At 46.9% G+C, this 27,305-nt stretch overlaps 2 protein-coding genes across 3 annotated transcripts in view; one reads left to right on the top strand and one right to left on the bottom strand.

Moving 5' to 3' along the window:
- The window catches only part of ELF5 (E74 like ETS transcription factor 5), a 233,881-nt gene that overhangs the window by 74,592 nt on the left and 131,984 nt on the right, over positions 1-27,305 (bottom strand). The window lies entirely within an intron of this gene.
- Positions 12,615-14,162, top strand: LOC146859791 (endogenous retrovirus group PABLB member 1 Env polyprotein-like). Its single transcript, XM_085646294.1, has one exon. The coding sequence runs from the start codon at positions 12,615-12,617 to the stop codon at positions 14,160-14,162; it is 1,548 nt and encodes a 515-aa protein (XP_085502420.1).

Here is a 27,305-nt window from a genome sequence, read left to right as displayed (position 1 = left end):
ATCATGCCCTGGGACAATACCTCCCACTGACCCCCGGAACACTCTGCGACATTCATCCGGACCCCGACACGGACTGCCATATCTTCACTGCTGGACAATTACACAGCAATCCTGCTGTGGACTGCACTCTCCCTCTTCCTAATCACTACTCAATCCCCAAAGGACTCTGGTTGGCTCACCACTGGGCTTCCATGTAATGTGGGCTTGGATGGCCATGTACAGCTCCAGCTCCGTCAATCACCTGAATGAGAATATAACATTAAAAATCACACAGATGTGTCATGACTATGTTCATTCACGTATGGAAGTATAGCTGGATGTAGGGACAATGATTGCACATGAAGGTACACCCTGATAACTGACATCTATTTGCATGTGTATCCCTGAGACACATGGCCAATTGGATGACTGTGAAGGTGAGTACTAGCTGTGTCCCCATTGCACATCTACAACAATCTCACAACCCCCCAACGTAGGCACACGTCCATGTATTCAATAGAGCTGTGTGTAGGAATGACCGAATCGTTATCAGGCCAGGAGTGGTGTCCTACATCACATGTGAAAAGAGAAATTCACGTTGCATACCTACTCACACACATCTGCGTGGACACATTCTGCTATGATATATGACATTGCTCCACATGGTCACAGGTTGGACACCATACTCACATTGCTGAAGTCACGTAAGTGCAGAGGTCGGCCAGCCACTATCCCAAAACAATGTCTGGCTTACAGAGGTGGAGCTTGCAAAAGGGAGCCACCCCCATTGCACATGCGTCAGTCAGTTCCTCCCTGCGTAGGGACGATGCTCGTTGTGGCACACAAGTGGACAATCTAATCAACACACATCCCAGTTAGACACCAGTGGAGTGGCATAGACTTTAATGGCATGTGCGTGTCAGTACGGACGAGGATACGGCCACAACAGGCAGGGACATGCTTAAGACACTTAAATGCAGAATAGGAACATGTCGAGGTTCAGTAAATGGTGATTAAAAAATGGACAACAATCATCACGGATGGCAATGGTCTCAGCCCACCTTGCATTGCTGTACGAGTCATGTGTTGTTTGGCGTCTGCCCAGTGCCCCCTGTGAGGGGGCACAACTCACTGCCCATGGGATCTGCATAGCGCTCTGCCACCGAAGTGCGCGGATTGTCTGCTCTGCTGACAGTGATCAGGGGAAAGGGTCCGACAGGTTCACATGTTGTGCTACAGTGCCATGTGTATACTCTCCCCCCAGCAGTGTGTTCGAATTGGAAACGTTGCCGGACGACGCTGTGTTGCTCCGATCATGGACCTGCATCACCTTGCACAGGTGTGTGTACACACGCGTAGTTCCACGCACATGCATCCAGAGTCCTGACAAAGGCAGACATGTCCTCTGTTGTGGTGGGATATGTGAGCATTCCACAAGTTGTTGGGACCTGTGCTGTGGGTGACAATCCGATGTGGCTGTAGGAACTCAGTTACTCGTCCATGAATGCCCGTGCAGCTTCATGTGCAATGTATTCTAATAGTACGTTGTTGTTGTGTTCAAGGAACACCAGGGTGAACCGATCCATTAACTGGTCCGGGCAGGTGTGCACAGCCCACGCCATTTCACCGATCTGCAACACAGCCCAATGGGGGAGCGCCTCGATGTGGTCACTGCACACAAGGAATTGTGCAATCTCCCATGGCAACTGCCAATACATATGCAGTATGTCAAGGCATCCCATGCACGGCTGTGTCGGTTACACTCCTGTTCGTGATCCAACAGGGGGCGCAGACACAAGTCATAATCCAATTCATCTACGGTTGTGTTGGATAGGCAGACATCCATGGGACACTCGAAAGTGCATGTTCGGCAGTGGAACCAGGGCTGGAGGCAGCTGACGTAGGCCAGGCGGAAGCTCAGCCGGAAACTGAACCGCAGCACTGCCAGATGCAGTGCGCCCAGTAAATGCAGCATACGTGGACGGTACTGTTCCACATGACGAGGGTTGTGCATGTGCCCGGGATGGCCTGCCATTGCATTGGTGCGTCTTGTGGAACCGGCACTCTTCTGTACTGCGGCAGATGTGTGGAGGATATGCCACAGCTCTGAGCAATGATTTGAATGTGTGTGCAACATTGGGGATAATGGGTTTCTGTTTCCGTGAGTTTCAAGGGCATCCCATGCAGGGGTACCTCAGGCAGGGGCTTCTGTGTGTGGGGTGTGGATAAGTCGGATAGTTCATTGGCACAATGAGTGGCATGGGAGTCGTCCCCATCTGCCATGGCATCTCTCTCAGGGTGTTCCAGCCGCGTTCTGGACCAAGGTCGGAGGTGCAGGTGTCCTCCTGCCTTCTGCATTGGAACAATGGAGCTTTCATCCCTGATGTTTGTCTGACTGCCACTTGTGTTTTCAGAATGTGATGTGGCTTTGGTGCTGGGATTGGGACAAGGCCTTGGGCTCATGGTGTACGGATGGCGATACACACACACATGTTGGCATGTGGAGCCAGATGCCCGAGAGGCCTTGCGCTGCTTGTGCAATCTTACTCAATCTCTCTCCCTCCCTCCCTCCCTCTCTCCCTCTCTTTCCTTTGTTGGGCGCATGACACACCTTCTTCTCTTGGATCTTATCTTCCAGACTGTGTCCTACAGATTGTCCAGTGAGGACCCGTTAGGACTCATCCGAATGGTTGTTTTGGCTTTTGTTTGAATGTTGTTTTGTGTTGGTGATTGCATTGCTGTATGACTGATTCTCCATTTACTGGCCACGCATGTATGTTGATTTTCCTGCTTGTGCGACATCAGGCAAAATATTTGTCTTGGGATTCGTGGTGTTGGTGTGCAGTTTCTTTGTCCGGGGTTGGGAGGCACCCGGGGGGGGGGGGTGTTGCGGGCCTGGGGGTGGTGTTTGGGGGTGTTGTGGCTCTCTTGGTTGTCCGTGCTGCATGTTCAGTTGTTTGGGTGCATCTGTTGTTCTTCATGTGTGGCTATGGCCTGTGCTCCCTTGTCTGGTGCAGCTTGTGGTCCGACTTTGCACCAGGTCTGAGCAGGTGTTAATTTCCTGCTGCTAATGCACCTTATCGCCTGTTTTGTGTTCCTATTGCAGATCTGTCTGGTCGTTGAGAATGTAACGGAGTGATGTTGTCACTGCTTTTTGCTCGGGAACGCCTACTCTGGATCTCATTTGCGATAGTTGCTGGGGTCATCCGTGGCGATGTTTGTTGTGGATGCTAACGCAGGAAAAGTGTTGCTGTCGGCTGTTTGCACCGGCTTGTGAATGGGAGGTACATTTTTCACGACTTTGGCTGTGCTAAAGTGCCGTTAAATCGGAGATAGATCCTTGTGAATATCCCTCACAGACTTTATTGGGCTGGAGAAGCAGTGGGCTTTGGAAATAATACTGGTCACTGCTCATCCTGAACAAGTGCTACTCACAGATGAGGATGACGTGGAGAGATGGAGAAAAATTACCCTAAGGTGTTGCAGGGAAACTTGGGTGTTTGAGGAAATTGAACATCTCATTATATTGAAGAAAGGTACAATACTAAGAGTGAATAAAGTGAAAATGATTCCATTGGTGCTTCATACACAGTTAAAAGAAGAGCTTCATAGGTTGTGTGCGAGCAAAGACATAGATCCAATAGAGACTTCTGAGTAGCTTAGTCCTATTGTCTTGACGAAGAAGGCCAATGGAAAAATACAAATGTGTGTTGATCTGAGGGATCTACACAAAAGTGTTTGAGTTGATCACCATATTTATCAAAATATTAATGAGGTTCTGAGGTGTATGAGATGAGCCAAATATTGTCCTTAGATTTATCAAGGGCTTACCACCAAGTGCATCAGCATCTGGAAAGAAAGTACTTCACATTTTAGTTTGTCACACCTGAAGGAGCAATGCAATTTGTCTCCATTTTTTTTTGGGTTAGCATGAATACCTGTTGTGTTTCAGCATGTAATGCAGAGTGTGATGAGTAGTTTAATGAATGTCATGTTTTTTCAAGATGATATATGACCTGGTTGAGTAAACTGGAACATGTAGGCCTAACAGCGGTCATTAAACCAATGTTGATTTAGTGGGAGGTATTTAGGGCAATCGCTTTCAAGTGAGGGCGTGAAGCCAAAATTGTAATTTGTGAAGGTGTCAAGAAAGCACACTCTTGTTTAGCATTCCTTTCTTGGTCTTGTAAAATATTCTGGCAAGTTTGTCAACCATTTCTCTGACAAAAAAAGGCATGAAGTTTGCGTGGATGAGAGTCACTGGGTGTTTGAAGGAATTGCAACTGTATTGCTAAGCCAGCAAAACGTAAAGTATTTCACCCGTGGGACAAACCCATTGTTGCAAAGATGCCAGTGCCTACGGTCTGGATCCTGTTTTACTGCAAGTGAGGGATCAACATGAAAGAGTTGCTGCGTTTGCATCAGGAATACTGAAGGGACAGAGAGTATCTGTTGATTTATCAAGAAAAATACATTACAATTCTGGTGGGTTTTGCAGCACTTCAGGACGTAAGTGTGGGCACTTTCTTTTAGTTACGTACAGATCACAAACCTCTGATGGATCTTTTCCTAACAAAGAGTGCATGTGAAGCTACACCTCTTATATCCAGAGTGTTATACCAGTTGAAAGAGTCCCCCTTCATAATCAGATATTTTTCTGGTGCAAAACAAATTTCAAATGTGGACTTCTTATCCCGACTACCTTTGGTGGTCTATAAGTTTGATGAGGAGGATGAGTGGGTTGTGAGGTTCCGTGAGAATCTGACTGACATTTTGGGTATGTTCGAATATGGATGAGTTTGGTATCTACGAACCGCAAATGACGAGTTTAGTGGGTGTACGCGTTTTCGTTACGCTACTATGTATGGTTCGTCTCATTCTTGGGTATGTCCATCTGAACCCTTGGGTTCCATTTTAGATACGACGTCCATTTTGTCTCTTGCCCTCAAGTAGCCAGCAAACAGACACTGTCCGCTTCGTGACCCTGGGATTCCCAAGCTTTCGTGGAGGACACATGTTCCTTTGAAGGTGTCTTTTATGGTGAGGGGGCTGACAAGGCAAAGGCAGATGGCCCCGCTTAGGGCTCATCTTGCCATGCCGTTTATTGTTTCAGTCGTGCATACATTAGGCACGAGTCCTTTGATCCTGCAATCAAGTTTCCGTTATTGCTCTCTACACTGTTTTCTAAACTGTTGTACATCCACATCTTTTTCCTTTGCATCTGTTTCTGTCCCTTCCTCTAATTCGTTACGGTCAGAGTGGAATGTGCTTAATGTGCTTTTACAGTTGGGAACCGGCAATGCTGCTGTAATTATGTTTCGGGTTTCTGAAAACATGAATGCGACCTTTTTGAAGTTTATTAAGGGAGCTAAGCTGTAACCTTTTGTTCGCCATGCTGAGCAATGACGAAAATGTGTATAAAAGGAGCGATCCACTTGTGCAATTCGAAGCAGTCTCTCAGAACCTACACGTTGTGTACTTCTTGCGATTTCTGTATCCCTGCAGTGAATAAATGCTGATCTTTGACGCCGCAGGAAGTGTCCCGTGTCTCTGTGTTTTGTACGCCGGAACAGGTAACCCACGAAGGTTTCAGGTGTTGTCCCCTGGCACCGCTGGGCCTTAGAATAGCCCAGTCCTTCAGTTGGCGCCCAACGTGGGGTGACATCAGCGGTATCGGTCCAAAGCCCGACGATCGTGAGGAACTTCGTGTGAAATCTCCGAGGGAAGGTGCACCCCGATTCATCGATCCAGTTGTCGAAATAAGTGGCCCGAAGACTTTTCCCGCGAAGATTCCCGCCTCCTGACGGCTGCGACGGACTGATGCCCTGACTGTCGACCTGTTTTGGCGCCTGGCGTAGTCCTTTGTACGGCGAGACGATAGACGGGCCTTCCTGGTGACGCCATTGCTCTTTCAGTTAAGTATTTGTGGGTCGCTCCCAAAGTAGACTTGGTTGTTTGCATGGTTCCATTGCATTTGTGGTTCTTAGTCGTTGGTTCTTAGTTGTTGGGTTTTATTTGACAATTGCAATTGCCAAAACCGAGGGTCTTGCATTTTTTTGCGAGGACATCATAATTCGATAGCCCTTGAAGTTCGTAAACTCGGTTAGTGTGCACGATGCCTGGCCGTAGTGCTTTGTTTGGTTTCTTTAAATGTTGCAGCACGGATTCCCGACTAGAGGATTCATGTCCGATACCTCCAGTTGGAACTCCAATTTATGAGCTCTATAGTCGCCATGGAGTAGGTCCTATCGTAGATAATGAATATTGGATTCGATATACTAAAAATGATGGGGTTCTTAGTTGGCCACCACATGGTAGTTTCGAAACTGCAATATTGGATAATCTTGAAACTAAATTGTTTAAAAAGAAGGCTAGGCCAGCCATGTTTGATTCCTTTCGGTTATGGCGTAAAGAGGCCAAGCAGTCTAAGAAAAATAAGAGAGAAGGTGTTATTGCGGTGATGCGAAATGCAGAACAGTATCAGCGAGACAAGGATTTGAAGGAGCAGGAAGTTTCTGCTAGATTGCATCATATGGCAGTGGATAAATGTTATCCGGTTTTACCGTCTAGTCCTGATAAGACGGGAGAAGAAACGGTCGAGGATTCCTTATTGTCTTATCTATTGAAATCACCACCTCCCTATGCACCAGATACTGTGGGTCCTGTGATTCCTCCTGCTCCCCAACCTGCTGTCTTGGCGGCTGCTGGACAGCCTGTTGTTCCTCCTGTTCTTCCGAATCCTCTTGTGCCGCAAATTGTTCATCCTCCGCTACCCGCTCTTTTCCCTATTGCTCCTTTGCCTGTACCTCTTCAGCCTATTGTTACTACTACTCCTGCTATCTCGACTACTTCTACTAGTTCTACGGTTACCCCTGATGTAGTTACTCCTGTGCTTCCTTCTTCTTCCCCTTCTGTTCGTAGTCGCATATTTAATGCTGTCGCTAATCTCTATTCTCCGCTTTTTGGGCCGATACTTGGGTCCGATCTTTCTGATGTCTCTCAGAGGCGTAGTCAAATTCCTGATGGTAGAGAACGTGAGTCGTTGGTAAAACTGGCGCGTAAATGGATTAGTTATCCTGCGAAGTACACTTCGCGTATAGTCTTCGAGACATTTTCTCAGTTTAATGAGCCCACACAAAGATTTGTGTACGAGGAAATGTGTAAATCTTTGCGAGAAGAGTGGGATACTGATGCAGTAGACTATGTACCGCCCGAGATTACTGAACTTCAGAATCACTTTTCGAGTGGTATGATTGTGGGTAGTAATGTCCGACATGCTTTAGAGCGTCTGTTATCTTTTCGATCTACGGTATCACCTCGAGCATTGTTTAAGGACGAAGCTGAGGAGCGGATGGCACAATCTGGTCAGTACCCTATGCGGGAAGTTCCCCCAGTGTGGATGCCAGGTGATGCTGCTGCTAACCCTGCCATTCCACCACACTTTCAGAGAGTTTGGATACACCTCCCCTGGAAGCGATCGGAAGTTTTGCAGGTGAAGCAAACTTTGCCTGACCCCCGCAAAAATCCAGCAGGTTATTATAAGGAGTTATCCCAACTAGTGGATGCTACTATTATGAACCTTGCCGATATCGACATGTTGTTCGGTAATGTAGTACCTCAACCGATTTGGGCGAAAATCCGCCAAGAGAATCACGTAGCCGAGTTAGGCGGTGATTGGGCTGCTCTTGCTGCGGCTGACGCACGGCAAGTTGGTGGGGCTAAACCTGAACAGCTCATTGAGAATCTGCCCCAGAGGATAATTACACTTATGAAGACACTTATGCCGGCAATAAGAGTTAACTGGGATAAACTGTCCGCGTGCAAACAAAAGAAGGACGAGAGTGTCTCCGATTTCTTTACGAGATTTGAGGAGGCATTCATTGATCACAGTGGTCAGGATATGAGCACTGAGGGAGGTCAGCGACTGTTTGTTGATAAATTTGTATCGAATCTGCTGCCTGAACTAAGCAACAAATTGAAGAATTCTGAAAGTTCGTGGGCTGTTTCTACCACTGCTCAAATATTAGCTACGGCCCAATACTACGAAAATAGAGAGAAAGAAGAAAGCGAACGTGCTGATAAGAAAACGAAGGATCCTAAAACTAAGGTCTTATTGCAGCAAGCGTATTCCCCGCGCTCGAATCAAAATAACTCGCAACAGCAAAATCGATTACAGTCGCAGTTTTCTAGGTCGCAGTCACGTACCGACTCCTCTACACCGCGAACTATGTTGGGGTATAATCAATGCGCATATTGTAGGGGTGAGGGTCATCTGAAGTTTAATTGTCCAGTTTTGCGTGACCGAAACAATGGTGTTCCGGCTCGAGGAGGTCGTAGTGGTCCTCAACAAGCATCACGTGGTAGAGGTCGCGGTGTTACTCAGAATCAGAATGAGCGTTTTGCCACTTCAGCAGACTCGCAAAATTGCTTTGATCGGCACGATTTATCGGCTGGTAGATCTGCACAGTATCATGTGGACGACTATTATGTCGAGCATGATGTTGCTGCTGACGGTCATTATTAGGACAGCCATAGACAAAGAAAGGGAGTGGTATCGGTTCCGGTTGATCAGAGAGGGCCTTACGTTACAGTTGCCACAATGGGCGTAGTTGAGCCTTTTCTGTTGGATACTGGTGCAGCGAAAAGCTCCATCATGCATTCGAAACTCCCTGGCACGCCTTTGTCTGGCTTAACGAATGTTTCCGTTGGATTCTCTGGCGCCCCCGTTAGCAATCCAGTTTCTAGCCCGTTGCCCCTTACAATTGGGTCTCGTGAGTTAGAAGCTCCTTTGCTTTTGACTACTGGTTGTGGTGAGAATCTTTTGGGCCTGGATTTGTTGAAGCGGTTATATGCGACTTTGTACTGTTCTCCTGCGGGAGTGGAGCTTACGTTGGGTCAGAAAGTGATCTCTCCTATGTATTTGTCGACTGGTATGCTCCCACCGGAATTGAGTTCTCTTCCTAAGTCTTTGTGGGCGACGGGTCCCAACGACGTGGGCCTGTTCGATATACCGCCTTATGTTGTCCAATTGAAATCAAATGTGCGCTTACCACGCATTCCCCAGTATCGTATCTCTCTTGATGGAGAGCGAGCACTATTAGCGATCATTTACGATTTGATCGATAAGGATGTCATCGAAGAAACTCGGGGTAACGTGTGTAATAGTCCTGTGTTACCTATTTTGAAACGAACTGATCCATCCAAGCCTCCTGTGTATCGTTTTGTTATTGATTTACGGGAGGTAAATAAAATTGTGATTCCACAGTTCCCCGTAGTGCCCGACATTACGGCTTTGCTGACTCTGATTCCAGCTTCTGCATCATGGTTCTCGGTAATCGATCTGAAGAATGCCTTCTTTAGCATTCCAATTGCTGAGGAAAGCAGAGATCTTTTTGGTTTCTCGTTAGGTGGTCGCAGTTTCAGGTTTCAACGCGCACCTCAGGGCTACTGCGAGAGTCCATCGATCTATAGTCAAGCGCTTAAGAGCCAACTTGATGCGTTTGTGTTACCGACTGGTGCGGCCTTGATTCAGTACGTTGACGATCTGTTGGTAGCTGCTGACACTGAACAGATTTGCAAAACTGCTACGGTATCACTGTTACAGCATCCATGTGACTTACATCACAAGGTGTCACCCTCTAAATTGCAATATTGTTGTCAAGAAGTAACCTATCTCGGTCACTTATTGTCAAAGGAGGGAAGAAGGTTGACCCCAGAAGGAATTGCAGCGATTGCTCGAATGACGGTGCCAACAACTCAGAGAGATGTGCGTGCCTTTCTAGGTATCACGTCATACTGCAGACAGTGGATCCCAAACTTTTCACTGTTAGCGAAGCCATTGATAGCTCTCACGTGCAAGAATGTTTCGACTCCTTTGCCATGGACGGAAGAATGTCAGAAAAGTTTTTCTGAACTGCGTGACGCGTTGTGTTCGGCTCCTGTGTTAGGTACTCCTGATTACAGTAAGCCATTTACACTATACGTTCACGAGAGAGAAGGTTGTGCGTTGAGTGTTTTGACGCAACAATTTGGTGGTAAGCAGCGTCCATGTGCATATTTTTCCTCGACCTTAGACCCGGTAGCTAGAGCGTTGCCGAGTTGCTTGAGGGCGACAGCGGCAGCTGCGGTGTCTATTCGACAATCCGCAGGTCTGGTTATGGATAATATGCTTACAGTGATGGTTCCGCATGCAGTTGACACTCTCCTGAATCGTACAAAAACTCAACATCTGACGAGTGCAAGGTTGTCCGGTTATGAGTTAACACTTTTGGCAAGTCATATACAGATTAAGCGTTGTAATGTGCTGAATCCGGCGACATTGTTGCCGATTAATGTGGAATCAAATGATGTATCACCACATGATTGTTATTTACGAACTGAAGAAGAAACGAAGGGTCGTGTGGACCTGAAAAACACTCCATTGATAGACCCCGATGGCACTTTGTATGTTGATGGTTCATGTTTTAAGTTGCCGAATGGTGATGTGACGACTGCGTATGCTGTAGTGACGTTGAGTACGGTTGTGGAAACTGCGAGATTGAGTCAGAATTCAGCGCAGGCGGCAGAGTTGATTGCGTTAACGAGAGCGTGTGTCTTGTCTAAAGGAAAGCGAGTGAATGTGTTTACTGACAGTCAGTATGCATTTGGTGTTGCACATAGATTTGGCCGATTGTGGAGAGAGAGAGGATTTATGACATCGCATGGTACGAAGATCCAACACGGACAGCTTGTGAATGATCTTTTGGATGCACTTACATTGCCTAAACAGGTGGCGATCATTAAATGTAGTGCGCATCGAAAGGTTACGGATGATGTTGGTCGTGGTAATGCATTTGCGGATGAGATTGCTAAGGAAACGGCTAAGAATCTTGCGTCCCGAATGTATGTTACGAGTTCAGTGCGGTGGCCGACGGAGACTGGTATGTGTGAAGACACTGTTGAGAGCGTGAAAGCAATTCAGAACGAGGCCACTAAAACTGAAAAGACCAAGTGGAAAGAAAGTACGGGAAAGTTAGATACCTATGGATGTTGGGTTGACTTGTCAGAATGTCAGAGGTGGATGTTACCGGATGCATATGTGCTAGCCGTTGTGACTATGGCTCACGGCTTGTCACATATTAGCGCGAAAGGTATATGTAAGCTATTGGCTCCTGTATGGAAGAATGATGGTATCGCTAAATGTGCTGAGAGAGTGGTTAAGAATTGTATGGTGTGTTTGATGTACAATCCTGGCAAGGGCACCCCCACTCCACCTGGCCATTTTGCCCCTCCTACATGTCCCTTTGAGGTTATCCAACTGGACTTCATCCATATGGAGAGATGCAATAATCTGAAGTACGTTTTGGTTGTGGTTTGTGCGTTCTCCAGATGGATAGAGGCCTATCCTCTCAAGGATAATACTGCCTTGTCCACAGCGAAAGTCCTACTGAAGGAATACTTTCCTCGGTATGGAATGCCACGGATTGTGTGGTCAGATAATGGAAGTGAGTTTGTGGGAAGTGTGATGCAGAGTGTGTGTAAGGGCCTTGGAATTTGACAGAAATTCCATAGCGCCAATCATCCTCAGGCAGCGGGTTTGGTTGAAGGGTACAATGGTACTCTGAAACTGAAACTTGCAAAGATACAAGCTACGACTGGTTTGTCATGGCCTGATGCTTTGCCTCTGGCTCTCTTGTCAACCAGGGCGACTGTGCACTCTCGAGTAGGGCTTAGCCCATATGAGATTGTGTTCGGCCGCCCTGCAAACATTTGGGGAGTCCCGAGGCCTAAGGCCTTTGATAGCCTTGAGTATCCAATGTTAATTGATTTTCTTCATGATCTGACTGCTAAACTGAGGTTAATTCATCAACAGGTCTTTGAAGCTTTACCGACACAGACAATGGGTCCTGGACATCGGCTCCAACCGGGTGACTGGGTTGTTACCCGCAATTTTGGCAGAAAACGCAATCTGGAGCCAAGATTTGTGGGCCCTTTTCAAGTGCTGCTGGCAACAAGGACTGCAGTTCGGTTGGAAGGCAGAAAGAACTGGGTGCATGCCACCCATACCAAAAAGGTTTTGATCCCTTCACCAGCAGATAATTGGGTGAGAACTGGTATTGCGACAGCGGAAACTGAGACTCCTCTACGTTACGTGCCGTTTAGCGATGCTCAACCTGTAGTAGACAATTCATTGCAGCCGGACACATCTGTTGAGTCGTCAGTCTTGGAGAACTCAAGGTCTGAGTTGTCATCTGATCGATTGAACATTGTTTCACCAGCTGAACAATTATTTGAAGAGCAGACTCGACCTGGAAGATGTCGATATTTTCTTCGTTCACATGACAAAGACTAATAATTTTTTCTATATTTTCCTTTATTGTTGCCACGAACATTAAGAACCATTGCATCCTTTGCTGATTTTTGAGTTTCCTTCTACGTGCATTTTTTTACAGCTAAGAGATTTTTATTAAGTTGGATGTTTGTTTAAGAAAACCTATCATCTGGGTTAACCGTAGGGCCGTGCGGGTACTTCCTTCTGTTTAGCAGGTTCCTGATACTAGGTCAGTTACCTTTTGTCGATTCCTGGGAACTCCTGGGGATTGATAATTGCTACTCAGAACAAAGTGCGTCAAGAACGTACGGACGGTTTTTAGAGGATGGCGTTCTCTAAGCTGTTGGAAGTAGAAAGGATGTCGGCGCAAAGATCAAAATTGCATAAGATTGTACGAACGAAATGTTTTTTGTTTCAGGTATTTCTACTGTTTCTGACTGTTTCTATGCTATTGGTGGGCGGAGTGTATTTTGGGATACAGTCGTTATTGCCTTCTGTTTCACCTACCTTTTCTCCTAAACTAAGTTCCATTACTACTGTTTCTCCACATTCCTTTCATCCTCTGCCCCAACATGAGCAGGTTAGACGTGCGGAATTCATGAATAACTCCTTTGTTCAACTTCTACATCAGCATCAGTTGGTGATGAATACTACCAACTGTTGGGTGTGTGGGTTAATGCCACATACCATAGATAGAGGTATTCCGTATTTGGTTCTTCCTTATAGTTCCCAGGGGTCAGCTCGAGCATTCCAAACTATGTTCCGTAGTGCACTAGATTCCTACCCCAGTCGAGAGCCACGTTCCGCGAACTTCGGTCCTGGTCCGTACCACAAGCCTTTGGCGATAGCGATTGCTGATCTCGATCGAGATATTTTTGATGTGTCGCTTATTCCAGATGCAGAGATACAAGCATATAAAGATCTGAGTGAGGCTGAGTATAGTATGTCAGTGGGTGATAGACAGCTCAAGAGCTCGTCTCCAATATGGATCGTACCCCACCTCGGTAATTTCTGCTTGAAAGGTCTTGGTCGAAATCCGAGAGCCCAGCTTGGGGACAGTGCTTGTACTGACACGTACGTTCTACCGATGCTCTCTTCCCCTGTTTTCCTGACTGCCAAGGGTACCTATTTCGTATGTTATGAGCGTGCATATACATGGTTGCCCCGTGACTTCTCGGGAACCTGTTATATTGCGAATCTTTTGCCACCGACTTTTACAGTTGCCTCCGACTATCATAAAACTAGAGTTGTGAGAGGCGTTGTCAGCAAAGAAGACACTGCGGGTCAAGAAGCAGGAGACTTCTTTAAGGGTTTCTTGCCGTTTTGGGGACCTATGGTTAATAGTAGGAACCTGAGACAGTTGACCCGTGTGGTAGAATTGACTGCTAACATAACTGCGAGTGCTCTTGGTAATTTAACAGCGGAACTTCAGGCGGATAGACTTATGACGTTGCAGAACCGTATGGTTCTAGATGTTGTTCTTGCAGATAGAGGTGGTGTGTGCAAAGTTATCCATTCGAGCTGTTGCATTTTCATTCCTGACAACGCTCCAACTGTTTACCAAGCCATCTCGAAGTTGCATAAGATCTCCGAGTCCATACACGTGGACGAGGGTAATTGGACGCTTCTAGGATGGTTTTGGGGCCTGATATCAACTTGGGGTTGGAAGATTCTGATGATCATGGGGGTTGTTGTAACGTTTCTGTTCACGTGTTGTCTTTGCGTACAGTGTGGTCCGGTCTTATGTGGCCTCTGTGCTACAACGTGTATAAGACGGCCATCAGTTACCAAAGAGACGTTGATGAATAGAATGATGTTCCAGCAGCAACTGGACGATTTGATGAATATCGAAATCGATTCTGATCTCAACTAGTGCTTGCCTACATGAGGGCAAAAGGAGCGTCTGAAGTTCCGTGAGAATCTGACTGACATTTTGGGTATGTTCGAATATGGATGAGTTTGGTATCTACGAACCGCAAATGACGAGTTTAGTGGGTGTACGCGTTTTCGTTACGCTACTATGTATGGTTCGTCTCATTCTTGGGTATGTCCATCTGAACCCTTGGGTTCCATTTTAGATACGACGTCCATTTTGTCTCTTGCCCTCAAGTAGCCAGCGAACGGACACTGTCCGCTTCGTGACCCTGGGATTCCCAAGCTTTCGTGGAGGACACATGTTCCTTTGAAGGTGTCTTTTATGGTGAGTGGGCTGACACGGCAAAGGCAGATGGCCCCGCTTAGGGCTCATCTTGCCATGCCGTTTATTGTTTCAGTCATGCATACATTAGGCACGAGTCCTTTGATCCTGCAATCAAGTTTCCGTTATTGCTCTCTACACTGTTTTCTAAACTGTTGTACATCCATATCTTTTTCCTTTGCATCTGTTTCTGTCCCTTCCTCTAATTCGTTACGGTCAGAATGGAATGTGCTTAATGTGCTTTTACAGTTGGGAACCGGCAATGCTGCTGTAATTATGTTTCGGGTTTCTGAAAACATGAATGCGACCTTTTTGAAGTTTATTATGGGAGCTAAGCTGTAACCTTTTGTTCGCCATGCTGAGCAATGACGAAAATGTGTATAAAAGGAGCGATCCACTTGTGCAATTCGAAGCAGTCTCTCAGAACCTACACGTTGTGTACTTCTTGCGATTTCTGTATCCCTGCAGTGAATAAATGCTGATCTTTGACGCCGCAGGAAGTGTCCCGTGTCTCTGTGTTTTGTACGCCGGAACAGGTAACCCACGAAGGTTTCAGGTGTTGTCCCCTGGCACCGCTGGGCCTTAGAATAGCCCAGTCCTTCAGTTGTTGCGAATTTTGGGACTTCTTTTAGGGGCGCCATATCAGAAGATAAAGTGAGTATTTTTGAAAGACAGGGAGTTAGAATTGCTTGTCAACCATGTGCCTGAAAGAAGGTTAAAGGATGAAAAGAAATGGAATCTGAGGGATAATGATGCAGTGGAGTTGAGTGATTTCGAGCCAGTTTGGTCGGAGTTATGAGTGCTGAGTGGGATTGCAAGAAGATGTGAGAGTTTTGTGATCTGTCTAGAGATTTGCGCAAGAGACTTATGCATTTGTTGCACAAGGGGCACAATTAAATAGCCCAATATGTACTAGGAGATAAAGAGATTTATCCATGATTATGTTGCTTGTACATGGAGTGGCGAATTTCCAAAGAGAGCTAGGAAGTAGGCAAGTATGAACATTTGCATACGCAGGTGCAGAGAGCAAGAAGTACTCTGCTATTATATGGATTAATTCTCCAAATAGAAACAAGCATTGGCATAGCCAATAGGTCTCGCCTTTGGGACCTTATAAGTATTTAGTTATGCAGCACAATATCCTTTCTGCAACAACATTAACTGTTGCATGGCTAAACACTTATAAGATCCCAAAGGAGAGACCTATTGGCTATGCCAATGCTTGTTTTTCTTAGGCACGGGGAGATTGAGTGATTTGCCCAGAATCACAGGACGTTGAGGCCAATTCCTCTCCCCTGTTTATTTAAATTTGTGCTGATCAAAACATTGTACTCATTGCTAATACTCTGTGTATATTTAGCATATCTTCATGTCGAAATGCTCTTGAATCATAAATGAATTTCTATAGGAACGAATATCTGCAAAATATATACCGAATGGGAGTCGTTTCTGTCATGCTAAGTGTGCCAAAATGAGCCATAACCGAAGATCGCTAGCCACCTACTTACTTGCAGTTTGGGAACAAAGATTGAGAGAGAGACAGAGAGAGAGACAGACAGAGAGAGAGAGAAGAGAATCCAATAGAGGATGTGAGTTAGAGAGATAGAAATAAACAGATGGAGAAAATGGGAAGGGGAGAGGAGACAAATGGAGAGTGAAATAGAGGAAGATGAGCGATAGAAAAAGTGGAGTGGAAAACAGTGTGAGATTGAGAGAAAGAAAAAGAGAGGAAGTACAAGAAAATGAGAATAAGCTAGAAATGGATGGAGCAAGGAGATGGATATATAGAAATGGAGCGAGTGAGATGGAGAGCGATAGAGAGGGGTGGGAGGGGGCAGATTGCAAGAAAGAAGGAGATGTGAGAGAGGGAGATATATGTGGCAGAAAAGTTGAGAGAGGAGGAAGAGGGTCAGAGTGACAGGAAGAAAAGGCACAAGGGAGTTAAAGAGAAAAAGCAAGGATGGAGAAAGACGGAGAGCTGGCAGGACAAGGGAGCGGGGCAAGGGCAGGAGACAGAGAGGGGGAGGAAAAGGGGCAAATGTAAAGAGAGTGCATAGGTTAAAGAAAGAATTTGTTTAGATTGGGAGGAATACCTGAATCCACGTATTAAACATGTCGTGGGCACTTGGTTTTTTACATTAAGTGGAAAACATGCCGCTTCATTGTTGCTACCATTTGCTTCCTGGGGTTGCATGACTACTTGCAATTTTAGGTGTTTCGTGTTTAATTGCGTGTAATCGCTTTGTGTGTTTTTTTTTGCTTTGATCGTGCCTATATTGGAGAATTCCAGAATTAAATAGTAAGTTGTAACTAAGATCGTACCTAGTGCCAATGTGACTTATTATTCCTGGTCTCGTAGCGTAATTTATTCCAAAGTAAAGCAGGTTTAAATTAAGTCCCTGTATTCAGTGTACTGGTGGTTGCAAATCCCTGACCGGTTCAATTGGATCATTCTTGACCCAGGGGCAGTTGGTAGACAGCTGTGCGGACCCTCTAATGAAATTTGAGAGCAGGAGTATGCACAGTGTTTTTGAAGAGTGCAAAGCACAAGTGCCGATACAAGTGAGTGCTCAGCTGAGATGTGCTGTTTTCAAGGTGGGCGTATAAGAGTAACCCGTTGTTGTGTAATATCCGCTATCACAGGGAAAACTTATTATCGCGTGGGTTACCTTCGGAGCTTTATTTTCTGAAAACAGCCGAAAGCCAGGAGATAAATAAATAATATATGATTCTTAGGAAATACCAAATGATTCAAATAGGCACTGCTAATTATGTGCGAGTTGAGCTTCATTGAGCAGTTGTAACAGTGCTCATATGCGTGCTTGTCACAGTAAAAGCAAAACACATTGCTGGCACTGCAATTGTGTGTTTTCTGGCCCAAGAGTGGTGCGTGCATGCGTGCACGCGCAGCCTGCTCTTTTTAGAAGCCCATACTCGTGCTTGTGGCACGCCCCTCCACGCTCCCGCAAGGTGGATGCCGCCAAAAGCACGAGTGTGTGCTTCTTAAAAGAGCAGAACGACGACTAAAGGTCCTCCTATGCAGCGCATGCGCGCTGCGTAGGCAAGACCTAAAAAGGGGAGTTTTTGAGGGAAATCAATGGTTTTTAGAAGAGAAGGTTGCCCTGAGATGGTGACATCTGACAATGGTCCACAGTTTGTGGCAGAAGAGTTTTAATCTTTCTAAGGAAAGAGGGAATTAAGCTTCATTTGACTGAAGTATATCATCCTCGGGAAAGTAGCCTAGCTGAGTGTTTTAATTGGGTGCTTCTTGGCTGTGTTCATTTAGCAATGTGTAATGGTTTGGATTGGAGAAATGAGGTGAAAGAAATGTTGTGGCGTTTGAAGACACACAATATTCAGTTACAGGAGAAATGACATTCTTGTTTGTTGAACGGTAAGGCACCTTGTTATACGTTTATACCTGCATGGATGGCCATAGTTGAGCGCAGTGGTTTTATGAAGGGTAAGATCACTCATAATTAGGAAGGGAGACTGTTGGAGGAAGAAAGAGGGGTCTCTCTTATTGGTCAAACTCCATAGAGGTGATTGATGTGAGAAGAAACTGCGTTATCTTGAAGAATGAAAAGAAATGGAATAAAAGGAATCACAAAGTGTAGTGACCCTGAGCGCCAGATTTGAGTTGAATGTCTGAACTCACGAGAGACAACAGCATTAGGTGGAGGAATCAGCATTTAGGTTAGGAGAAGACCTGCGATATTTGATGATTTTCTATGTGAGTAATTTGGGTAGTGTGGTCTTTTAAATTTAATGTATGAGATTACTTAGAGAGCTTCTATAAAACTCGGGTGTCATAATCATCCAATATGCCAATGACTCTCAAATGTATCTGAAAATCTCCTCCTCTGATGATGTTTGTGTTTTGAAAACTTGTTTCCAAGCTTTTAAACAGGATGTCAAGCAACTGTCTAAACATTAACCCTGACAAGATGGAATTCCTCCTCTTTTCCTTTCACCACAAGTCCAGATTTAACAACAAGCGGCTCTGGGCATCTGCAGTGTGCTGACTTCTCTCCTACTTTCGCTGCTGAAGTGAATTCTCTGGGTATCTGGAAAAATCCTTTCTACACCATGCCTCTGCACATCAACCATACAATGAATCTGTACGAACAACTGTCCTATTAAAGCACATACGTAGGGGCCAGATGTACAATCCACCAATTTGCGACTCGCAACATTGTCTCAGACACTGTTTGCGATTCGTAATGGGGTCACAAATTGCTTGCCTCATTAATATTCTTGAGGCAAGTGCAATTTGCGACCCCATTGGGAATGGCTTGCAGTCACAGGGATGGTGGCTGGCTGGGGTCAGCGAATACCATGTCTGTGACTGCTTTTCAATAAAGCATTTTTTTTTAAATGCAGCCCATTTCCTTAAAGGTAAACAGGAAGCATTTAAAAAAATTAGAAATGAAACTTTTAAGTTTCATTTTTTAGGGGCAGGAAGTGGTCTGCCTGCCCTTAAAAATATTTCTTGACCCATTCACAAAGGGGAAGGGGTCCCCTGGGGACTCCTTCCAGTTTGCAAGTGGTTTACCACCCTTCTGAGAAGGGTGGTAAACTGCGAGTGTTTTGCAACCGCAATTGCGGTCACAAAACATTCATACATACGTTTTGGACTCGCTATTAGGAAGGGACGCCCTTGGCACACCCCTTCCTAATAACGAGCCGCTAACCCTATTTTGCGAGTCGCTAATTGATTAGCCACTCGCAAATTAGGGTTAGTACATTGAGCTGACCTATTTTGCGGTCACATACGGGCCGAAATCCCCTTTGCGACCGCAACAAACGGTCGTACAACTGGCCCTAAAACGCTAGACCTAAAAACATTTACTGTTGTCTAAAGCCTCATCATTGCATGGCAGGGCTATGTCAACTGGATTCTGATATGCATCCACAAGTCCACACCTGCTGCCCTTAAAGTTTTAAACTCAACCACGTCATATCTGTGATCAAGACTTTGAGTGGCATCCAATTGAAGCCTGAATGGAATGTTAGCTTTCCTGCACATGACAAAAAGTAACCTGCTTTCAGATGCCTTATGAATCACAGGGGGCTCTTTAGACAAGAAACAAAGAAGTATATATCTCACTATGCAGAGACTCCAGACGTTTTGAAGAACTCCATCAATTCCATAAAAAACTTAGGGGCATATCAACAAGGGCTTTATCTCTGCTTTTTTGGCTTTAAAGGCAAAAAAAGCAGAGATAAAACTAGCGTCCTATCAGCAACAGGGTGCTAACACGCAAATTTACATGTTAGCACCCTTTTACTGTACGCTTCCCCTTGCATCTCTAATGAGATGCAAAGGGGGCGTTCCAGAGTAAATTAATAGGATAAATGTCGCTAAGCTACATTTCTCCTATTATCAAGGATATCGCTAACCATGTTAGCGATAAAGAAAGCAACGCTAACCGCGGTTAATGCTGTTTTTTTACGTCTGGTATTTTTCTGACTTAGCCATGATATCCTATGGAAGGTGGCTATCATGGCTAAGTATGTCTATCCCTATCAGCAAGCTATCGCCAAACCTTGTGGGATTATCGCTGTATTTCCAGCGATAATCTCACAATTGGCAGCTTGCACTCTGAATTTTATCGCTTTGGAGATAAGTGTTGCTGATAGCACGCTTCTCTGCGATAAAGGTCAGAGTTGGCTGGCGATAATAATCCTCACGCTAAGAGCGCTGAGCGATAATTATCGCCGGCCCCTGCTGATATGCCCCTAAAAGCTGTCCTGTCTAAACACTGTCTTGATCTCTAATCCCCTTTCCCGATTCTCATCTTTCCCATTGATCCCCATTATTCTCCCTCTCTATTTAACTCCTTCAAACCAACTGTCTTTTCACTTCCCTTTGCTCCTTTCCTTACTCTCTTCCCCAACTGCCTTTGCTGCCTTCAATTCCCTGTAACCCAACACCCGCTCTGCTTGGATTTTTCTGCTCTTCTCCTTTTAATGTTGAATTTATTGTAACTTCTAACTTATTGTCCTTTGTCTCCCATGCTGTTGTGAAATAATACTGGTTGCCACCAGGTTGGAGGTCCAGACCCATATCAACTGTTCCTTACGTGACGTGCACCGATGCCTGCCTTGGGTAAAGTTATGCTAAACGAAAATGTGAAATAAAGAAACTAGTGTTTTTGCTTTTTGGCATCAACTGCAACAACAACAAAGTGATGTAAGGAATGCTTAATTAATCTCAGCCACTGGCAATGGCTCGGCCTGCATCCCAACCCATCGTTTTGTACCCATCATGCCACCTGAGTTTGAACCCAGCCATATGCAAATCAGTCTTGACCCTGCTCCAAGATGAATAGTGCAGCCAGACTGCCCAGCCAGATCCTCCGTTAACCAGAATACAAGCAACCTAGGACTGGTGTTGTCCTTATTATGGTATTCACAAACTACAAATGTAATTTAAAATGTTTGTGAAGCAATTTAAAATTACACTTGTTTGTGAATACCAAAAAGTTGTAAAGTTACTACAGCAAGTGCAAACTTACACAAAAGTGTACATTTAATTTACGAATCAGGTCCTGAGTATTTTAAATTATGGGGCAGATCTACAAGAAAGTGCCGCAATGCGGCACCGCAAACCCTTTGGCTGCGCCACACTGCAGCACTTTCAGAGCACAGGAAAGCGACATATTTTTTAATGACATTTCGCATTCCTGTGCTCTCCCCATTGCAGGCATACTTGCTCCTTGGTGCAGGGATGCCTGCGCCATGAGGAGATTGTTTTTGTGCAAGAAGGGGCACCTCCCTGCACAAAAACAATCACTAAAGGTATTTTATTCTTTCAATGCGTGCTGTAGAAAGCAGCACGCATTGCAAGAAGAAAAAAACGAGGAGAAATTAAAACATTTCTTCTTGGGTGGCGTAGCACACTGACGCATTTCCAGGTTTACGAATTCTGGTATATCTGGAAATGTGTCTTGTTCTATGGGTGTTGCGAGGGAACATCCACAGCAACACCCATGGAAGGCCCTTTCACGCAAAGTGCTGCATGTAAAGGGGCCATATTTACAAAGACAGGCAAAGCCACACAGGGTGGCTTTTCCTGTCCTTGCAAATATGGGGCAGGAAAATGCGCTGCCAGTGCGTCACAAAAAGTGACATACTGGGACCGCAAGTGGCTTGTAAATCTGTCCCTAAGTTTGTGGGGCCAGAATTGTATGACTAAGATGGTTCACAAACCTCACACGCCTGCCTAAAGTAATGAAGGAATCAGGAATATCACTGCATGCTTGCAAAACTTATTTAACTCCTTGCGTGCGGGTTTATTTCTCCCGCTGTGCGAGAGAAATAAACGGCGTTCGCGAACACGACGTCTCCCGGCCGTCGTGCACACACGCCCACCGTAATGCACGACGGCCGGGAGACGTCGTGCGCACACAAGGGGTTAAATATTGCATAAGTATCATTATACTGTCAACACATATCTGCCGGGTGCAACTTCACGGATTAACATTTCTGATTCCCAATGCCCTCTTTTCACGATGAGGAGTTTGATAGGTGCATGGTGTGCTAATGAATGTTCCTGTCTGTGTCATCAACAAACTATAGAATGAAGCCCTGGTGCAGTATAAGGTGCTGTGCATGGTTTCCAAAGACATTCTGGATGGATGGCTCACAGAGCATAATGTTTCTCATGATGTGATAGGGCGCACTTTTCCTGTTTGCACCACAGCGCACTTTAAGCCGGTATGTAAGGTGCAAGCAGGGAAAGTGAAATTATGTTGAATGTGCTGCCCTCAGGGCTGCCGAGAAATCTCACTGCGCCCAGGGAAACGTATTCAAGAGAAATACAGTGCAGCTGTTTAAAAGTGGCTCTGTGTTTCTCTGTGCAGGCAACCCACCTGCACTTTAAAGATGGGAGCGAGACCCCCTTTCAGGCGGATGCAGTGAGTGACTTCACCCGCCTGTAAGGGAATGCCTGGGGGTTCATGGGACCCCTTTTCATCCTGCAGAAAGCTGGCTTTAGGTGGTGCACTGAAAGTGTGCCACTTTTTTCTGGCGCACTTTCATTGCGCCACCTAAGGGCATGCTAGCCTCTGAGCCTATGTCAGTAATACGGCACACGCACAGAGGCAAATAAGTTTCCCTATTTGCATGGGGCCATGTCTGTAATGATAGTGTTGGTGCTACATGTGTGCCAGGGCTATATGTATTACAGAAGGGGCCGCACAAGCATATGCAGCCCCTCTGTAATTCCAAAGTGCCCCGGGGACGTACAAAGCGGGTGCAAATGCAAGTCGCTCAACCGGGCCAGTTCTGTAATATGGCCCCAGGCACCAAATGATACTGGCAGTCTGTCCTCATGGAATGTGCTTATTTAAACGTCTAAAAGATTATGTTGTGGGTGAATTCAGCCTGGCTGCATGCTGTGAAAATATATGGTGTCACCGAAGCATCGTTGGAATTCGCCAATGATCTTCACTATGTGTTTGGTGATCTACAGGAGAAAGGTTCTGCCCTAAGTGGTTAGTGTGGAAGATGAAACTGGGGAGACCTGTTGCATTACATTCATGAAATCTGAACTCATTATTTTCCCTCTCTCTTCTTTAGCACCATGTTTGTGCATTTATTTTCATTTTGGTTGTGTGTCCCTGTTTTTACGGGAGCTGCGCCCCCCCCCTGGCCCTTTCTCGCACCATAAAAATTCATTAGCACCGCTCTTTGCGGGTCCGGGCTCACGGGGTCACGTGACGCGCCGCCGCCATCTTGGAGAGGGCTATTGGGACATCTTGGGTTTGGGGGTTAGCGCTCCAGCGCCGCCGTACAGCCTCATTGCCTACTTAAGGTGAGTGGGCAGGTGGGTCAGCCTTGTAAAGGTGACTACCACGTTGCGTCAGGGCTTCGCGCTTAGCGCATTTTCGTGGTTTGCTTAGGCAGTTTTTAAATCTCCCTGTTTGTGCATTTATTTTCATTTTGGTTGTGTGTCCCTGTTTTTACGGAAGCTGCGCCCCCCCCCTGGCCCTTTCTCGCACCATAAAAATTCATTAGCACCGCACTTTGCGGGTCCGGGCTCATGGGGTCACGTGACGCGCCGCCGCCATCTTGGAGAGGGCTATTGGGACATCTTGGGTTTGGGGGTTAGCGCTCCAGCGCCGCCGTACAGCCTCATTGCCTACTTAAGGTGAGTGGGCAGGTGGGTCAGCCTTGTAAAGGTGACTACCACGTTGCGTCAGGGCTTCGCGCTTAGCGCATTTTCGTGGTTTGCTTAGGCAGTTTTTAAATCTCCCTGTTTGTGCATTTATTTTCATTTTGGTTGTGTGTCCCTGTTTTTACGGGAGCTGCCCCCCCCCCTGGCCCTTTCTCGCACCATAAAAATTCATTAGCACCGCACTTTGCGGGTCCGGGCTCACGGGGTCACGTGACGCGCCGCCGCCATCTTGGAGAGGGCTATTGGGACATCTTGGGTTTGGGGGTTAGCGCTCCAGCGCCGCCGTACAGCCTCATTGCCTATTTAAAGCTCGCATTGGCGCGCAGCGGGGACGCGCAGCGGTAGCGCCTGACTCGCGCCTGAGTCAAGCCAGAGTCCTGCCCGTCTGCGCCCGTCAGCGTCTCGGAAACGCTCGGGGCGGCGGGACAGGCTCGGCCGTTTCGCTTGTGTTATATAGGTGCTCGCATGCTGTGTTATTCGGCGGGGGAGCTACGTGCTCTCCGCACTGCCTCTAGTGGCTGCTACACTGTCTTCCCCGGACGTCATCGGGGTAAGTCTATCTGCCCTGGTTGTGGATGGCGTCCCTCTCGCGCTCTGTCGTGTCTCCCCGGCAATAATATCGCCAATGCGGATTACCTCTGCATGCTACTAAACACCAGATCGGCTTGCAGACATGCACAAGATATTTACGAACTTCTTGACTCGGCTAAACCACTGTGTCTTATGTTGACCGAGACATGGTGGGGAGAACTCTCGAACCCTGACATCGCCATGGCTATTCCACCTGATTATAACGTTTTCAGGAAGGATAGAGCGAAGGGCAGGGGCGGTGGAGTGGCACTGGTGGTGAAGAAAGGCTTGGTGTGCACTATTCTGCCAGTGGAGGATATTCGGGGCTCGGAGTCCCTTGCCTTTTCCATCGCTCTGGCTCCGCATCAATCAGTCAAGGGACTATTGGTCTACAGACCACCTGGCCCACCCGCGACTTTTTTTGAAGATCTTGACTCCGTTCTCTTGGGACTGGCCTTGAAAGCAGAACATTGCATTGTGGCCGGAGATTTCAATTTCCGGTTGGATGATCCATCCGATGCGGTTGCTATTAAACTCTCTGAGGCTATGGTACCGCTGGGTTTACTCCCTTATTTGCAGGGGCCGACGCATGCTAAGGGGCACACTCTGGACCAGGTTTTCTCGACTTCCTCTTTGGAGGTCTTAGAAATTATCCCGGTACTGTGGTCAGACCATCTGCTGGCTAAATTTTTGATCAAAGGCGCAGGTAAATTGGCTGGTGCCGCCTTACAGCAGCATGGTCGTACCCATAGGGCGTACCATCGAGTGACCCCTGAGATGCTGGCTCAGGCGGCCCTGGATCACCCTTGCCCTCTTTCTGGCGACCTGTCGAAGGATCTGGAGTCCTTACAGATATGGCTTTCTGACAGGCTTAACGATTTGGCCCCGGAATTGGCTCCTCGTCTTACTCCCAAACGAGTTTCTGCCCCTTGGTTTTCCGTAGTATTGTCAGCCAGGAGGCGGCAATGCAAGGTAGCTGAAAGAGCCTGGCGAGTAAATTATGATTCGGATGCTAAGTTGACCTATAAGAGCGTGGTCAAGGAGTACCACCGGGACATCCGCCTGAGCAAGAAAGCCTACCTGGCAGGGAGGATTGAGGCTGCCTCAAACTCCTGTAAGGAGATCTTTTCTATAGTTAAAGAATTTATTTCCCCACGGACTAACATCTCTGAGGAGAGCCCCTCTGATTCTTGGGCCTCTGATCTCGCTAGTTTTTTTACTAGCAAGATCCAACTTATACAGGATTCTTTCCAATCAACGGTATCCGTGGAGCGAATCAATTCTGGGGCTATTCGATTATCCTCTGCTCTGCCAGGCTTGACGCTGAACATATTTCCACCCTTGTCTGCGCCCGCCTCTTTAGCACTTCTGGGCAATTTGAAATCGGGCTCGCCCTTGGACCCATGCCCTGCTAAGATTCTGGCAAAACTGGCCGAGGTGGTCAACCCATTGGCTAACCCGTTACTGAATCTCTCGCTGAGTCAGGGAGTGGTTCCGCAGGCTTGGAAGCAAGCAATGGTCATCCCGCTGCTCAAAAAGCCTGGTCTGGATCCAAAGGCCCCAGTCAACTATCGGCCTATTTCCCTGCTGCCGGCTCTTACGAAAGTTGTTGAAAAGCACGTGCAGACGGTGCTGTCCAACTTTCTAGAGCAGAATGAGATTTTGCATGCCACTCAGTCGGGTTTTCGTCCAAATCTTAGTACGGAGACTGCGCTCCTCGAGGTCTCAGAAACCATTAAAGGTGTTCTGGACACTGGGGGCAAAGTCATGCTGGTGATGCTGGACTTGTCGGCGGCTTTTGACACCGTCCCCCATGATGGTCTTCTCCTAAGACTCCATGAGATTGGCCTGCGGGGGACGGTGTTCAGTTGGTTTTCCTCCTTCCTAACGGGCCGCCGGCAAACGGTCTGGGCCTCGCCCGATTCCGCCGAGATGCCGCCTCTGGGAGTCGGGGTCCCTCAGGGCTCTATCTTGAGCCCGACCCTTTTTAATATCTTCATGACCCCTCTGGCGGCGTTGGCGGAGTCGTTTGGGGCCCGGATCGTATCCTATGCAGACGACACCCAGCTCCTCTTCTCGTGTAAGAGAGGAGGAGACTTTGATGGGAAGAGTATCCGGGATTGCCTTGGGGCTGTGTTTCAATGGTTCCAACTGAACAGCCTCAAGTGCAATTCCGATAAGTCCGAGGTACTCTTTTTTGGGTGCGACACGGAGCCAGACTGGCAGGCTTGGTGGCCTGCCAATATGTTTCCCCCTACCTGCTCATCCCAACTGGCTAAGAACTTGGGGGTTAAGATGGACAATGGGTTGACTATGAAGTCTCAGATCTTGGGGGTGTCGGGCATTTGCTTCGGCCTCCTGAGGATGCTACGGAGGTTTCTTCCCCTTTTATCGGAGGAGCACAGGAGGCTGGTTGTGCAGGCTCTGATAGGTTCCAGGTTAGATTATTCCAACGTTCTGTACCTGGGCCTGCCAGACTACCTGCTACAGAGGCTCCAAATTGTGCAGAATGCGGCGGCGAGAGCGATTTTTGGCTTGAACAGACGTGTCAGTGCTGCGGGCTTGCTCCAGACCCCGCACTGGCTTCCAATCCGCAAGCGGATTGCCTTTAAGGCTCTGACCCTGACCTTTAAGGCTCTCCATGCGACGGGAGCTAAGTATCTCCAAAAGAGAATTGCCTTCTATCGACCGGCGCGTTCTCTGAGATCAGAACATCTGTTTTTGGCTTCCGTCCCGCGAGTAGTGAGAGCGCGCTTGGGAGGTCGTTCCTTTGGTCTACTGGCGCCACAGCTGTGGAACTCTCTGCCTCTCAAATTGCGGGGAGCTACTAGCTTACTTGCTTTTAGAAAGGATCTTAAATCCTGGCTGTTTATTCAGTAGGTCCTGCTCTGTGGGCTGCTTCTCTTTTTGATTGTGTTACTCTTCTTCTTTTTTATTTGCTGTGTGACCATTTTGTAGTTTACCTTTAATAAAAGCGCCGGGACACTCTTTTTGAGTAGCCGTGCGCTCTATAAATACCACTATAACATAACATAACATAACATAACAGCACCTTTGGCCTATAC

This window comes from Triturus cristatus, chromosome 3_1, assembly GCF_964204655.1.
Source record: "Triturus cristatus chromosome 3_1, aTriCri1.1, whole genome shotgun sequence".
In the NCBI taxonomy this organism is placed as follows: Eukaryota; Metazoa; Chordata; class Amphibia; order Caudata; family Salamandridae; genus Triturus; species Triturus cristatus.
This window is presented reverse-complemented; position numbering and strand designations above follow the sequence as displayed.